At 51.0% G+C, this 17,068-nt stretch overlaps 1 protein-coding gene across 1 annotated transcript in view; it reads right to left on the reverse strand.

The window, feature by feature from the left end:
• Nucleotides 1-14,147, reverse strand: part of ZSWIM5 (zinc finger SWIM-type containing 5) — a 101,460-nt gene extending 87,313 nt beyond the window's left edge. The window contains exon 1 of the mRNA XM_059821803.1: nucleotides 13,451-14,147. Within this exon, the coding sequence (XP_059677786.1) occupies nucleotides 13,451-14,132 (682 nt within the window). The 5' untranslated portion in view covers nucleotides 14,133-14,147. The remainder of the gene's footprint in view (nucleotides 1-13,450) is intronic.
• Between the last annotated feature and the right edge of the window lie 2,921 nt (nucleotides 14,148-17,068).

Raw genomic sequence — 17,068 nt, forward strand, 5'->3', positions numbered from 1 at the left:
GGGCATCTGTCCTTCCCACGGCGCTTGAACCACAGGCTCTGGGCTGAGCTAGGAACCACCAGAAACAAGCCAGAGAGCAGGCAGGCACGGGAAAACCTCACCACTGCCTTGTGCCTCCTTCAGATACAGGGAACACAGAGAGTGAACGATTGCTCATGGAAAGCATCAATCTCCCATTTGGGTTGCTCACCAAAATATGGCATCCCTATGTGAGGAGCAGCCTTGCCTGCTAAGCCCCTCTGCAAATGCCCAGAGGTGCTGCGTGGCACCAGCAGCGCCGGGTGACAACACCGTTGGCAGAGGGAACATACGACATCTAAACTCTCCTCGTGCCCAGGAGCAGGTCCCAACGTAACAGAACTCTGATCCCCTGCACTGACTTCATTTGGCTTGGTCCTTCTTGCCTGAGCCTTATTTCACATGCGTTACTCAGGTGCAAAATAACAATGAAGCATCGATCGTTTCAGGAAGAGCCCCCAGTACCCAGAAGCTCACCCTTCTTGAAAAACTACTGCTTTGAAAGCAAAAGCCCCAAATTTGGACAATTCTCATTAAGTCATTCTCCCCCATTACCCCCCCTCTTTTCTATAGTGGAAGGCGAGGAGCTGAGCCGTGGCTAGGAACATCTAATCATTCATCTTTATCCTGCCCAGTTTTTCTAGGGTTTTATGATTTTCCAGGGCCTAGGTAACAGATTTTCATCACACCACAGAAAGGCAGGCAACAGAGCAAAATTTCCCTCTGCCCCCTCTCCCAGCAAACACAGCACCAGTTATAACACGCTTGCTGTTCCCCTTCTGCCCCTGAGGTACCCCAGGGGGAAGGCAGCCCACCGTGAGCCACCAGCAAATAACCTCCAGCTTAAGCAAGGCACAAGGCATGGGAATGTTTCAAACTAAGTCACCGTACTGAATTTTAGAGATAGCGGATGTTTGCGCTGTATGAGAGCTGTGACTCAAAGTGGACAGAGTGATGCACCTGAAGATAGCCACTCTTTCCACATCCCCCCAGCAACGTGGTCAGGAGGTGCCCAGAAACTATCTTTTCCCAAATAACCAGTAACTTCCAAACTAGGAAGCAAATATTTGCTCCCAGTACACCTCACCTGCATGGGAACAGCCTGACCTTGCCAATCACCTCCTCATCCACCCCGATCCTAAAGCAGCAGAAGGCAAGGATGCATGCTGCTCTTCATCATCCATTTGGTGGGACTGTTTCAGAAGCCTTGTCCTTGCACCGCAGAGGGCTGTGGGCAGGTTTTAACAGCAAGGTGCTGTGTCCTGGCTCTGAAACCAGCAGCCTCATAGACCACTGTCTGAACACGCTCCTCGATCCCAAAAAGCTGGCTGCTGTCAAGCACACCTGAGGGGGGTTTAGCCAAAGAACCTGAATTTTACGTAGTGGGATGGGGTCCGTGAAGCTAAAGCAGACTGAGTCAAACTCAAGACAAGTAAGAGATGGAGAGAGCTCAAGGAAGGCGAGGCACCGCACACTTCCATGCCATCTAGGGGGCTCTGGAAAAGATCCAAGGGGCTAAGCTCCACTCTGCACCATTTCAGAGGGCATAGCTTAAAAACACTCCAAACCCCACTGCTTGTTCTTGGGTCATCCTTGCAACCACCCGCTTTGCACCTGTCAGTGAGTAATATTTTCCACAGTGGGAAGCAAGTGAACAAAAGCAGCTCACCAGAAGCCACCAAGCTTACCATCACGCTTGGTCATGCATTGGTCACAGTTCCTCTCCATCAAAACCTGCAGGAGCTTTTAAGGTCCAACCTCATCATGAGCCAAAGGGGCAGAAGAGCACACTTCATCATCCCACTCACCACCTTTCAAAGCAGAACGTATGGCCTCAGTCTCTCCTCACCCATCCTTCAGTTTCCAGAATCTATCTGCTAACGCAACAGGTCGAGCAACGCAGCAGGAGCCACCGCAAGAGGAGGTGGCTGGGGACCACACCAGGCGCCGGAGCTCGCTGAGTGCACTAAAAGCCCCTGTCAACAATGCCAGGAGACCTCAGAGACAGTCATCCTGCTGAGACCCTCAGTCTCTCAGTCCGAGTCTTCAGAGAGCTCAGCCAACCTCAACAACTTCCCAATGCACCATAACAACATTTCTGAAGTGGAGTTTACAGCCTGATTTTTTCAACTTCCAGGCCAGATGCCCTGTATTTTAGCAAGTATGTCAAATGTGACTAGTCCACAGCTTATGGATGAAATAAGGCAGGCTTAAAAGAGGGGAGACTCAAGAGGGAGAAGATACTTCCCAACAGGCAAAAAATAAATATAACGTTAAGATTTATCTCAAAATGTAACAGACCCAGGAGACAAATAAAAAAGGAAACCATAAAATGCTTGCCCAACTCCTTTAGTTCTTACATCTACTATTTTACAGTAAAGTTTCATCTACTGTTTATAATTAAATATATGGGTATATGTACATACAGATTTATTTGAAATTTATCTGTACAGTTTTTGACCCCAAAGAAATTTTAACTGAAAAAAAGAGCAACTATTGAAGAACGAATAGCATCACCTCAGGCATAAAGGTCTCAGAGATGCTGCAACGTAAATAGGCGAAGGTTTCAGACTGTGGTATGCAGAATCATGCAAGGAAGGCAGCAAGACCACACCACCTTACTGCTGCTTGCCTTCAGCTCCCCACGCAGGGCCCTGCAGCTCCAGGAATGTTTTAAAGACCTGTGGTTTGGAAATCAGTTGCAAATCCCTGACCCAAAGCAGTCCACCAAGAACCAGAGGCAGCAGGACAAATACTGCACGGCGTTCCTGTCACTGTGCCTGCTCTGGCTGACTGGCTCAGCCCCAACCTGGGCCACTTCACGTTCCCAGATGGTGGAAACACTGCGGAGGAGTTGCAGCAGACAACGTGGCAGCCTTACCTAGAGAGGACTTGGGAACTGGCTCTTCCTACAGACAGTGTGTTCGGACACCAAACTGCAACCAAAGACTACCCACTAACTGTCTCCTACCCCAGCACCCCTGCTCTTTCTACAGCAATCCCAAACCCCAGATCCCAAAGGCACCTCTCCCATCCAAGATGCTCCACAGCTCTACCAAGCTCCTCCATGCCCCATGGATGCTCTTGTACCGAACAACCAAAGCTACACAGCATCCCCCAACTGGCCCTGCAGATTGCACGTTCAGGACCGTGTTACGCTACAGTGAGCTCAGGGCAAAGCCCAGCAGGTTTCCCAGAACAACCCCATCCTCATCCTGGCCCAAGTCCTCCTGCAAAGCACAAAACAGCCTTTTTGCCATTTGCTAGAAAAAGATGAAGCTTGCTTGGAGTTTCTTGATCCATGAAAGGGTTATTTCCCTAGAGATGGGAAACAAAACAGAGAGATAAAAGGTCACTGAATTCCAGTGCTAAAAATCCAGCAGTCCAAACAGGTATCAGTACAGACCTTAAGAAGCTCCAAGAGCAGCAGGTCCAGGACATGGAACATGGCCCAGATTCCCAAGAGCCAGCAGACAACATGAGTGGGAGAAGGGGAAGGGGAGACTTGTATATGGGCAAACGGGATACCCTCAGTTTGCAATCACAGCCCCATACTAATCGTTTGGGCATAAAGGAGCTCTCAAACTCATTTAGGTCACGGTGCACCTCCCGAAACCCTAGAATCCACCCAGCAAATGCCATCACACTTTGTAATTAACCACTCAAAGCATGCACAAGGAGGGAAGGAAATTGCCTCCACTTATACAGCAAGGACCAAACAGCCCATGCTTTACTAGGGTAGAGGAAAGAGCATCACGACTGCAAAGCACCCAAACATCACATTCCCCTTAGGACCCATGCGGTGGGCACTCCTGGAAGAGGCCAAGCTGCCAGTGCCTCCAATAACCCTAAGGAAAATCAAGGCGATAAGCAACACTAGACATCCACCAACTGCGCTAAGAGGATGAAGCATTTCTCTGGAAACAATCGGGTTCTCTAATAACAGGGCTGCTGCAGCAGCGTGAAAGAGAGGGAGGAGGAGCAGGCGGGGAGAAAGGGACTAGCTGGATATTTATCCCATCCTCATCTTTGTGTTATCAGTACCCCGGTATCAGCATTGTTCAAAATGGCTGCTTATATGGTTGCCAGCAGCAACAACAAAATTGGTCCATCTGCTGGCATTCTCCCTAATCCATCTCAAACACTCGTCGTCTTTTTAAATGCACGCAGGGGAAAGAAGGAAAAAAAAAAGTCTGCCTTGTACAAAGAAACAGAATCCTCCTATAACAGAGCCTTTTAACTAGATTTTATGCCACCCCTGTTTCCAGGACACACAGACAAAAGTTAATTTTACGATAAAAGGACCAGTGTAAGGTGCTTTTTTGTTATGAGATCAGAAAGCAACTGGAATTTGAATTGTCTGCAGTGGCATGTATCTGACAAAGATTAATTTAAACAGATATTGTCTCTGAAACCAAAGTCCATTGAACAGTTTCACAGCCTATCAACCATGCGAAAGCGGTTCCTTCAGCAGCACTGCTGACTCCACCACTTTCTTTAAAAATGGCTTAACCTATTTCTTGTAAGATAAAAGGTCATATATAGTTCTATTTTACAAACCCATAATAGCCAAAGCCACACCAAGCGAGGACAATCAGGAGAAAATAATAATGGGGGGGGGGGATTTCCTCCCCCTTCACAGACAGATGCTCGACACTTGCTGGGTATTTTTCAAAGTGCGCTGGTAGCGAGCGGCTGCAGTGTCGCCAAAATGTTTCAACATCCTTAGAATAGAATAAAAACCCCCAGGGCCTCTGCCGGTCGCTGGTGCAGGATGGAGGAGCCCACCCTGGGGTGGAGATGCTGCAGCAGGGCAGCTCTCAGCAAAGGGCATGGGATGCTTCTTCCACAGGGATATAAAGCCAGAAGGATGCGGGGAGGAGCAGCCAGGCTACCAGCTCCCTTGGTCCCTGGGCCAAGCAGGCAGGGGCAGGCAGGAGGGGAGAAATGCTGCTCCCCAGGCACTCGCTTGCCCCCCCGGCCCCTCTCTGAACACTGGGGTATTATTTCTCCTTTTAATCACAAGAAACAGATCTGTGCATGCCATCGGCAGGCTGTGTGGACGGAGACAGCTGCTCAGACTTCAATGGGACACACACACAGAGAAAAAAAAGCTGCAGAAATCTAAATCCTGCAATTTCTTCCCTTTTTATTTCCAGTTTATATGGAGCACCGCAGGGAAAATGCTACCAGACAGTTTCAGAGCATTTGATACAGCAATGGCCCAGCTTTGGGAAAAGAACGAAGGAGAAGCAAAATAAAAGATGACAGCCAAAAGCACTTTTAATATAGTTTCAGTACTTTCAAGAGAAAGCTTCTGTACACAGAGCAGCCAATGAACTGTTACCAAAATAAACACAACTGGCTTTAAAAAAAATTAAAAAATTCTTTCTGATGATAAAGAAAAATCAAAAGAGATGAGAACCAGCAAGTGAGACAGAAAATACATTTATTTTTCATCCTCCAGACATCTTTTAATTTGGCATCCAAAGCCACTGTAGTTCATTAATGCAAGTTTTATTTATCTTGGGAACCCATTTGTTGCTCTGCCACCCCTTTGACAGGGCACTCATCTTCATCCAGGCAGCCACACACCCCCAGCCAGGGCACAGCACCTCCTGCGATCCCTGCCTTTAAAAACCACGTAACACCAATAACGAGTACCGGCTATTATCGGCATCCCAGGCAGTCACCCACATGCCGCCATCAGCTGAAGGATGGAGGCCAGGGCTACTGGACGGCATCCGGAGCGGAGGCACAGCCTGTCCTGACCTTGCCAAGGTCCCAGACACCAAGTCTCCTGCGTTCCCATGGGGAATCCCTCCCTGCCAGCAGCTGTGGGGCACAGGCACCGTCTCCAGGTGCAAAGACAGCAGTCAGGCAGATACCATACCGCATCCCGCTGAGCGAACCTCAATAACAATTAGTGGCCCCTGGTCAAACAAGCTGGGTGGTGTAGGTGCAAGCAGCTCATTACGGGCATCCAGCGACAAGCGGGTCATCGCAAGGGGGATGCAGACCCCCCCTCTCCCATTTTAACGCGGGGCGACAGCAGCAGGACATTTGCAGGCAACAAGCTGGACCAATACATTCACATGCAACCTTTGCAAGCTGGCAAGCTGGCATCCCGGCAGATCTGCCTCCTAAGCACATTTGTGGCTTTGTTTTTAATGATGTGAAAAATGCAAAAAAAAAAAATCCCTGGCAACGTGCACCTAGAATGCAACAAGTAAAAACCCAGGATTTTATTAATTTGTGTATTACTTCAAATGCACCATTTTACAAGGACTAACCCCAATCCTGCACAAAATCCTAAGCCGTAAGCTTGAGACAAAAAAGCAAATGCTCTTAAAACGCAGCACTAGAAAATCCATTTCGAGAGAAATGCGGTGGTGTCGTGCACAGGTGAATCCTTGGCATTTAATAAAACACACCCGCTGCACCAACCAAGTGGAATCTATTCATGTTTAAACATCAGGATTAAAAAAAAAAGCCTTTGAAAAATTGGATTTTTGCTCCTGGGAGATTTCATTGTAAAACGATGAAGATGCTTTCCCCACCACATCCCCCAAGAAGTGGTTTTGCAGGACCTGTGTCTCTCTGAGATGTTATCAGGCCCTTTGCCAACTCCTGTTGCAAAGGCACAAGACGACAGGGGTCAAGCCTATACATCAGTCCCTACCCTTGTGAAAGCCAGGTCAAAAATTAAGCAGGTCTCAGTCCTGCTTTTCTGAGCGTGCAGAAGAGCATCTTCAGGGCCTCAGCAGCTCTGCCAAGAGACAGGGAGAGCTCCCCACCACCATTGCACGTCCCGCCTCCAAATTGGCTCCATCCAAAAATGTAGACTTGTCTCACAGCACTTATTAACGAAGCCAAGGTTTGGTGTCATTGCGTTTTTGTTTTCATTGGAAAATGCATCCATTTCTATTGATGCTGGTGCCAAAGAAAGCCAAGACTTAGCAGAGGCAGGAACTAGTCACTCGGAGCTGCTTTCCTCCTCTCTTCTCATGCCCAGAAGACCAGGAGTATGACATTCCCATGACATAACCTCTTCAAGACAGCATCCAATGTAAAGTAGGACATATTAGAAATTCATTTTAATACCCTCAAGATAGCTATTCCACACCTCCAGCTCCTTGCAAAATCAAGTCATCCACGCCAGCCACAGATAGGGAGATCAAAGGGGAAACACAGGTTCAACCATCACCTGCTCCTGCTGAGCAAAGCCAGGAGAGGACCCCAGCACCCACCTTCCCAGGTCCCCCGCAAATCTCACCCACGGCCCCACCAGAAGAAACAAGCAGTGTGAAGAGACGGGGGAGCAAGTGAAGGCTCCTTCCCCACCACCTCACCCAGGATGTTACGCAAGGTTTGCTCCTCAGAGCCCGGCCAGAGGAACAGAAATCAATGCCTCACACCCCCGGGGAGAAACAGCAACACCCCTACATCTCCAGAAGAAAAGTCACCCGCTTTAAGCATGAAGCATCGTCATGCACCAACAAGCCTTGGCCTCTTGCTGAAAATCCATGGGCTCTGCTGCCTTGAGAGGGCGAGGAGATGCTGCTCCTCCCAAAATCCCCACTCAGCTCCTCATCTGCACGAGCTACTCCGGCCTCAAGGGCAGGGGGGGCAATGCAAAACTTGCACCACTGCTCAACACAGAGCTCTCCATGTAACCTAAATGCAAAACCCCTAAAATTTAAACACAGACACAAGGTTGGCCACACCGTTCATCTGAGCTAACCCCAGACAGAAATAGGTCTCCCACTGGGAAAGGGGAGCAAGACATAACCCCAAAACCATCAAAGACTCACCCCCCCCCCCATGGACCAGGTCCTCCTCCAGGGCTAGGTTCATGTATATGCCAAGGAAACACGTAAGCCCACGAACTCTCTCTTCCACTCTAATGCTACCAAGATTACTTTTTTTAATATATATATTTCCAAAGAAACTTAAAAGCTGACACACCACAAGAGACGATTCACAGCTGAATGTGACTTAACAGAGGAATCGGATAGACGAGCTCATTTAAGTTCTCCAAAAGTCCTATCTGAAGTTAGAGGGACTAATCATAAAACATCTAACATCAAAGTGAGCGTCAAATAACAGCAAAGCACATTCTGAAGCTTTGCGAGAGGGAAACAAAGCACGCAGGCACATGTGGTTTATGTTACTGCAGTTTTAGCACAGTTAAATATTTCCTAAAAGATTCCCTCTAGATGTAAGCAAAATTAAAATCTGCTGCAAATGACTCGAGTGCTGGAAGCAGAGAAAGACGGTGTCTCACCTGGGCTAAGCTTTATAAAAGCATAGGTAAGCTGAGAACAAATTCCTATCGCCTGCTCAAGCCAGAAACCAGGACTTGTCACACTTTCTCTCTAAAAAACGCTTCAAGCCTATTTATTCCTAAAGCCAAAACTAAATATTTAATTTCTTGTGCTTTATTTTTCAGGTCTCTAGCCTCTTTAAACTAGCTTCGTTTTCCCTGGAGTAATTAACCACCCAGTTAAAAAGACATCCCAGCTTCACAGGGTCTGTTTATACTCTTAAAAAAGAATCTAAAGCCAATAAATAAATCTACTAAAAAAAGTTAAAATTCCAGCTGTCAAAGTTTTCCTAGCTCTCCCTGCATGACCAGCAAGAAACTCTGGTGGTTTTCATCATCTCCAATTCCAGTTTCTGTAAAACAGTCCAGAACACGCTCAAGAAATATCTCACCTATGAGGGAGCAGCAAGGAACAGATCGTAAGTTTTAATGCCTAATAATCCCTCCTTTTAATTATATATGTTAAGAAAAAAATAATTAGAAATGTAAAGGGCTTAATGTATATGTAAAGTGTTCAACAATTTCCATCAGATAGGGCTAATGAACCCTGCCAGCCCATTTTATGTGGTTTAAAGTATTTTAATATACATGGTAGGATAAAGTAATCTACCCATAAAGAAAAATAAGGTAACAATTAATTAGCAAATTGGAAACATGTTGTACAACATCTGCCCCACCCAAAAACTAAGAGGATACAGAAAACCTGAACTCCCTTAGCAGCAGCCTGACATGGGACACCTGGTTTCAACGTGAAAAAAATACGTCGCATGACCCATGGCATTCCTTCCAAACCTGCTCCTACTGGATACAAGGCTGAAACCTGGACCCCGGAGGAGACCGATCTTGACACAAAACAAAAGCAACCGCAACCGGCCCTAGAGAGCCCTGAAGTGTTTTCCCCAAAATAAACAACTCTATAAAGCAGCACACCACCTAGACTTTTACAAACAACTGGATACAAATTTAGACTCTGCCCTGTACCACGTCACAGGGGAGGGAAACCAAACACTTGCCTAAAAGCAAGCTTTTTTAGGGGAAAAAAAAAAAATCTAAAAAAACTAAAGGTTTTTTTCAGAAAAAACCCTAAAAGTAGTTTCAACCACGTTAAGAGCATAGGAACCCATCGGTATTTTTACCTCTGAAGCTGCATTTCAACAGTCATCATTACAAATATACACTGAAATACACAAATATACACAGAAGCTGAAAACCATGGGGTAACAAAAAGCTTCCAAATCAAAACCTCCTCCAATTAAAATGCCAAAGGCATTTACGGGTATTATTTACAGGTATCAGGCCTATCTTAACCTCTGCCCAGGCAGAAGGCTGTGGAAGCAGGGTCAGAAAATCCCCCGTGCCTGGATGTCCAGCTTAATCATGGGACTAGGAACCACGGGAAGGCACCCAGGACTGACCTGCAAAGCATCAGATAAAATAGTCAGGATTAATTGCAAGTTCAAAAAAACCAGGCTCCCTCTGAGTGTTTACAAAGCCAGTGCATTTTAAAGCCCTGCTTCGCTGTTGTTCTAACAGCAAAAGTAAATCCTGCCTATGTACTTACGGCTGGACTGCATACCTCCCATCAGGGCACAAAGGCGTATCTGTGGGTAAGGAGCCATAGGCAGCACACACCATATAGGCTCCTAAGGGGTTGGTTACAGCGCAAAGACCACCAGAAAGCTCGACGCTTCAGAAAAAGGAGAATTCCCACCTAAAATTGCCACGGACACTCGCCCACCCATCGGCAGCCACGACAACTCGAGGGCAAACCGTATTATACCGGACCGGGGAGCGCAGGCGAGAAACGCGAATTTGTTCTGCTGGATCACAGCCTACTGTCAAAATCCACCAAAGGGCTTTTCTCTCTCCAAGAACCCAAGAGATAATGGCGTAAAAACTTTTGTTCATAAATATTTATGCGAGTGAACTTGTTAAAAATTAACCGCCGTCATTAAAGGTTTTGTATCCTCTAGGATTCCCAGCATGCAGTGCAGTTGCATGCTTTATATTAAGCCTGGCATTTCTGCATTCCTTTCCTGCATGCTTTTGTCATTTGTCTAAAAATTAAAAGGAAAAAAAAAACCCACACACCACACACACACAAAGACAGGATCTGTACACATAATAATAAAGCAGTTTTTAAGAAGACAAAGATGCCTGTGTTCAACATCCAAGATCTTTCTTTGAGCAGAAAAAAAAAACATCAATTTAATGACTCCAGTGAGATCAGGGTTTAAGCCTCGTTTAAGTTTTACTAAGCATGAAGGAATTATTGGTTGATAATGTGGCATATACGGGGTTTTTTCAGACCTGCTAGCTTTGTAAGCACGAGGGAGCTGGAGCCCAAAGCAGTTTGTCCCCGTGAGTACAACCCTCACCCCTCCACACCATCTTCCACCTCCAGAAGACCATTCCTCTTGGATTTTGGCTTTCAATTTTTCAAAGAGATTTTTTCCAACCACAGGGAGAAGGAAATTCACGTCCCTACAATTCTTATTTTTTTCACAGGTCTGAGTCAGAAACACGACTGTACAAACATCTGATCTTTATTACAGCAAATCTCAACTGTGCAAACCTCAGGTCGCAACGCCGGGAGCTGGCGGTGTCCATTAAAGAGATCCTCAGAGGGGAACAGTAGTTTTGATTTAGCGCTGGTGAGCATCAAGTAAGCCAGTGTTGGGGCTTTATTTTTTTCCAAGACATAATGGTTCCCATATAAGCCGACAACCGAGTTCCTATCTTAATTGCAAACACACACAGGCAGCCACAAAGTGTTTATGTCTCCGGTGGCTGGAGCTCTTCCACCTCACCTCTAGCAGCATCCGCAAGATGGATGTGGAAAGTTGGCAGAGGACATCTCAGCTATGCCTCCCGTCCGCCCCGGATAAAAACGCAGCCCTTCACAGCCTTTTGTTTGATGTAAATCTTCCTCCTCCGTCTCGGGGCTGCAAGGCACTGCTGTGACAGGGCTGCTCTGGGGACAAAACCAGAGGCGTCCGACCCCGCATCACCCACCCACTGCCATCCAAAGATGAGCCGCACTACAGCCAAGATCTGAACCCCCCACACTCCGAAGGCAAACTCCCACGGCGAGCATCCCACACGCCCCTTTCGGGCTGTGAAAACCAGAGATAAATCACCTCGACTTTGCGGCAAGCGCTTCCAGAACATGCTGCTTCATCTAAAAAGCTGACGGTTCGGAGGACAATGGGCACAAGCTCTGATTTCAAAGCTGGGGAGATGGTTTAGACTTGTCAGGGGACATGAAATGCCAGAGCTGGGACCGTCCTCCCCGTCCTCTGGCTCGCCCAAAGCAGCAGTGGGAAGCGCAGGGAGATGGGGCACGCGTGATGCTGGATGCCAACGCTGGACGTCACTTTGGGATGGGACCGCTCTGCGTGTCCTGCACGCACCTGACGCCAGCGCTCACCCAGATCCTTCACAGCATTCACTGAAACCTCGTCAGAGCCACGTTTCAAAGGGAAATAAATGAAAAAGCTCATTAAAAAAGAAAATTCCTTTGTACAGAACCAGCCCTGGTTTTAGACAACCGTTACTCCATCTCCCACTCCGGTTGCTCGCTGCATCCACACCTCACTGGGCAGGTCAATAAAGCATCGCCCACAGTAAGCTATTATTTCCCCCCCCCTCCTAATTTTAAAGTTCCTGCAGAGCTACTCCTCTCCTTCTAAAAAAATGATTTGCTTTTGAGTTTTAAACAGACTTAGAATAATTAACGATCTTAACACAGCCCTTAGAAAATATTAATCCACCCCAAAAAAAGGGCATAATAATATCCTCAGAAAAAAACCTTTTGTGCTACAGGAATTTTCACTGCATATCCTCAGAGGTGGAAGGAGAATTCTTCTGCTGTCTCCTATTTTCAGGTCTCGAATGGAAAATGTTTTGATAGCGCTCTTCTGAATGTAAACTGTACCAAATGGGATTTTTTTTTTTTTCTTCTAAGCTGTTTTTTCCCCCAAAAGGAAGGAGGGCTCTTTAAATAAACACAGCCAAACTAACCGTTCCTTACAACAAAAACCACCCTCCCTTCATTCAAGCCATACCCTGGCACAAAATGAATTTACATTTCGCATTTGCAAAACAAATTCTAGCCTAATGTTATTTTAATGGGAACACGCATTTCAATCACTTCCAATAACAACCAGGAGCCGATTCTTTTATGTAAAACACTACAATTTGTTTCTCTTTAAATATCTACAGCTATAAGGCGATTTCGGACGGGGACAGGGACTGGAAGGACGGGGGAAGAGGAACATTTCCTCTCCGACAATCCCCCTCCGCCAGCGCACACAAAAGCCACCTGCCCATGGAGAGAAAACACGATGCCATTATTCTCACCATCATTCCCACGGCCCCTTCGTCACCGAACGAGAGCAGGAAGGCCGCGCACATCCCCCCCCGAAACGCGCACCGCACCAGGTCACCGGCGGTGGTACCCACCGGCCCACCCCACTTGTCACCCCAAGGCGGCCTCGCCGAAGGTGCCCGTGCAGGGGGCAGGGAAGGTGGGGGGCAGAGGCCCCCCTAGAGATTTTCCAAGGGGGGAAAGCTCCTGATGGAGACAAAGGCAAACGCTGAGAGCTGCTGGAGAGAGGCGTTATGTTTATAAACCCATCTCCCGGTGGAAGGGACAGGACCCCCGTGGGAACATGGGTGTGGGTGCCCCGGGGTGAGAGGGACCCGGGGGGGGAGGGGCGGGCCGGCAAGGGCTGCGTGCCCTCCATACAAATCCCCGACAGACGATTTGGGGCGGGGGGGGGGTGGGGGCTGGCTTTATATATTTTCCCACTCGCAAGGGGTTGGATGGACGGCGTCCACGCTGCGGGCAGCTGCCGATGACAGCCGGGCACGCACACACCTCACCGGGGGGGGGCGGTGGGGGGGGTGTGCCACCCCCAGCCCTCCCACCCCCCAAACCCAAAGCCGGCACGGCCCCAGAAGGGCACAAGGCGGTCCCTGCCCCCGGGGCAGGATTTTCCTGTCAAACCACAACCGCGCCAGACAAAAGGCTGAAGTGTTTGGAGGGGATGGGGGGGGGACGGGGACGGACAGACGCCCCCAGGGACCCGTCCCGGCACTCACCGACTTGCAGCACGTTGTCCACCGCGCCGGTCTCCAGCAGGCGGATGCCGCGGCGGAAGGGCAGCCCCTCGCCCTGCGGCGCGGCGGCGGGGGCGGCGGCGGGGGCGGCGGGCGGCGGCGGGCCGGCGGCGGGGCTCTCCTCGCCGGCCGGGGCGGGGGCAGCGGCGGAGGGTCCCCCCGCGGCGGCGCTGGCGGGGGATGCGGCGGCGGCGCGGCCGGGCTGGAAGCTGGAGTACATGCAGATCTGCCGCTCGCTGCGGGGGAAGCTCCAGTAGACGATGCGGCGCTGGACGGGCTCGGGGATGCGCTGGAAGCGGCCCTCCACCCGCTCGAAGGCCCAGCTCCCCGCCACCCGCTTGGCCGCCGCGTCCAGCAGCGACTCGGGCTGCAGCAGGCTGCCCGCCCCGCCGCCGCCGCCGCCGGGCCCCGCCGCCGTCGCCGGCCCCGCCGCCCCCGCCGCCGCCGGCCCCGCCGCCGCCGCGGGGCAGCAGCCGGCCAGCGCCGGAGGGGCCCCGCTAGCCCCCGCGCCCGGCCCCGCGCCGGCCCCCGCGGCCCCGGGACGGGGGTGAGCGGCCCCGGTGCCCCCCGCCGGGCAGGCCCGTGAGCACAAGCGCTTGGGGCCCGGGGCGCCGGCGGGCAGCGGCGGGCGCAGCAGCTCCTCTCCCTCTCCTCCCTCCGCCATGGCTGCGACCGACTGAGCCGGGCGAGGGGAGGAGAGACGGGGAGGAGGAGGGGGGGGGGGGGACCGGGGGTGGAGACTGGAGGGGGTGGTCCCACCGGCCGGGAGCCGGCCCCCGCCGGGGCGGGACGCTCTGCAGCCCCCTGCCCGGCCCCGCCGGCCACCGGACCGCCGCTCCGAGCTGCACCTGCCGGGGGGCCGGCTCCGCGGGGCGGGGAGGGGGTCACCCCGGGCGGCCGCCCCGGGGCCCTCCTGGCTGTGTCCCCAGGCGGGGGGGAGGGACGCAGGGGCGACGCTGCGGCCCCCCGTGCCCGGAGGGCGGGGAGCGGGAAAACCCCGCGGCTGCCCGTCCCCACGGCGCTGGGGGTGAGGGGCCGTCGAGGCCAGCCGAGCGCGGGCAGCTTGTGCTGAGTCAGAGGCAGCAAAGGGGCACGGCGGGGCTGGGCACGGCACCGCTCCCCCGGAGGCGTCCGGCGGGAAGCGGGGACCGCTCCTGCTGCAAGCCCTGCGGTACCGGGTCTCGGTGCCCAGCCTACCCCAAGGCCCAGCCTACCCCACTAATCTAACAGGCAGCCTAACCCATGAACCGCCTTGGGTTTACACTGGGTAGCAGAGCAGACGGCAGCGCCCTACCCTTCGGTGGGCATCAGGGTTTGCTTTTTCTTTTGAAGCCCTGTAGTAAAGATGCTCACCCCACACATCACTGCAGCATCCTTGGGTGCAGGAAATACCGGGTCCTGTGGCACACTCAGCCTTTGGCAGAGGAGGTGAAGAAACACAGGCAGTGCTGACGCCCAGGGAGATCTGCTGTGCTCTTAGGTGGGGTTGCGTTAAAGCGAGGTCCTTCAGCACATGTTGCCTGAGTCGGCACCCCAAAATCCAGGGAGCTGACTCCTCACCAGCCTCTGCTTCAGCAGAGGGTGATGGCAGCACCCCCGGCACCAGCACAGCGCGGGGCCGATGAGGAGAGCGCTGCTGTCCTGCTGGGGCTCGTCGCTTTGCTGCCATGTCCAGCAGGACAGCGTCCCAGGATCTTCCCCAGAAATACATTCTCATTCTTTTGTCCTGTCTAATTTTAAGTGACAAACCTCTGAGGAAGAGCAGAGCTCACAAATCTCAGAGTTTGGTTTTCTTACTCTGTTATTCTCAGCACTTTGAGAATCTAAACCCAATTTATTTCTATCTGCAGTTCAGTCACATCTAGACCATTACTGGTTACTCCCTTGTTGCAGAGATCTCCTATTTACTCTTACTGACAGAGCAAGAGTACATTTCCTGGAATAACAGGGCGATGCAATTAGGGAACAGGAAATAATTATGCACCTTTGCTATACCACGAGGTGCCTCCAAGCCCAAGGTCTCCTTTGCAGGACGCGGAGGGAAGGAATCAGATCTCAGGCAGGTAGTGAGAGCAGGCAGAGCAACTGCAATGAGAGATCTCCATTTTAGAGAATAAGCCACATGCTAATTGATGAAGGTCAGGAAGAGGTTTTTCTTGAAGGCTGAGGTGTTCCTAGCTGCCGCTGGTCTTGTTCAAGATAATCAGTGCTAACCGGTGACAGAGCCTGGCTATGGGTAGCAGCTACACACAGATTTGTTTACATTTTCCCCAGGAATCACATCCCTATTTCTTTAACCCCAAAGGGCATTTCGCTCTCTGTAAGGGATTGTTGTGACAGGGAGCGCTTGCGAGGACGGCATTTTGCCCATCACCTCTGCTCTCTGTGGTGGCAGCAGGACCTGGGGGATGAGAAGGGCTTCGTCCACCTCTGCCCCTCCCTGGCTGCACAGTGGCACCTCAGGGGTCCATCCCAAAGCACCCTCCTGCCCCAAGGTAGAGCGCGCCTTCCTGGCAGAGACCGGTCCGGCAGGATCTTAAGCTTTGATGATGATGGAGGCTGCAGGCTCCGGTGTTACAGCGGCCTGACTGCCTGCGAGTTTCTGCCAGCACCCATGTCTCCCCACAGATGCTGGGTCCACTCAGGCAGGGGTGAGCCTGCACGAGAGCTGGGACACAGCACCCCAGCTTGTCCAGTCCCTCTATCACCAGTCTCTGCAGAGCTCACCTAGTGACAACCTTGAGTGTCCTTACTTACGTTGTCCCGAGACGGTGCCAATAAAGAGGATTTTAGACTTCAGCTCAAGCAGAGATGTTATTCATTCCCAACGAGCTGACTTTTCACTGCATAAAACATATAATCCAGACTCAAATCAAAGCAAGGTCAGTGCAGTGGCTGGCCAGCCTGTCTCTGGGGGGTTAGCATGTTATTTCAAAGACAAATCAATCTATTTTTCCCCTCCCCCTTCATCTGAACATTTGTTGCTCCCCATTCCTCTCTGTCTCTCCCTGTCCATTTCATTATTGCCTTAAATTTTGCAAGGGGGAACTCTCCTCCTCTTGGAGAACATGGACAGACCTCTTCTCCCCGGGGAAGGATACGAAATGTCAGCCTCCCGCCCAGCCCCTGATGCTGCTCATTCAGAGCCTGGAACCAGGTACATCAATAATTCACCACACGCTTTCCTGAGCCCAGCCATTTGCTGAGCCTCTACCACTGGCAGCCTCGCTTCCCCTCCGGGCTTCAAGGCTGTTTGGTCAGGGTCTGCCCATGCTGTGACCCACCGACTCCAGCCATTCTGGCCTGAGCACTGATGTTATTCACAAAGGGCTGATTATTCATGCTGGCCCCAGAAAGCATTTTATTTTGAGACCCTGGCTAGAAAATTTACTGACTAAAGGCACTGGAGCCCCCATGGCTCTACACTGCAGTTAGGCAGTAGTGCAATGCAGTATCGTGGGAAATTCTTCGGGTGCTAGCTCAGTCAGAAGTCCAGCTTTAAGTTGCAGGTGCTGTGGGGCAAGAAATCTGCTTTCCTCTTGCTAGAAACTAAATTCAAAAGCTCCAATAAAGAGAGAGGAAAAGGATGCAGCTGAGATG

Source organism: Gavia stellata, chromosome 10 (genome assembly GCF_030936135.1).
Source record: "Gavia stellata isolate bGavSte3 chromosome 10, bGavSte3.hap2, whole genome shotgun sequence".
NCBI lineage: Eukaryota > Metazoa > Chordata > Aves > Gaviiformes > Gaviidae > Gavia > Gavia stellata.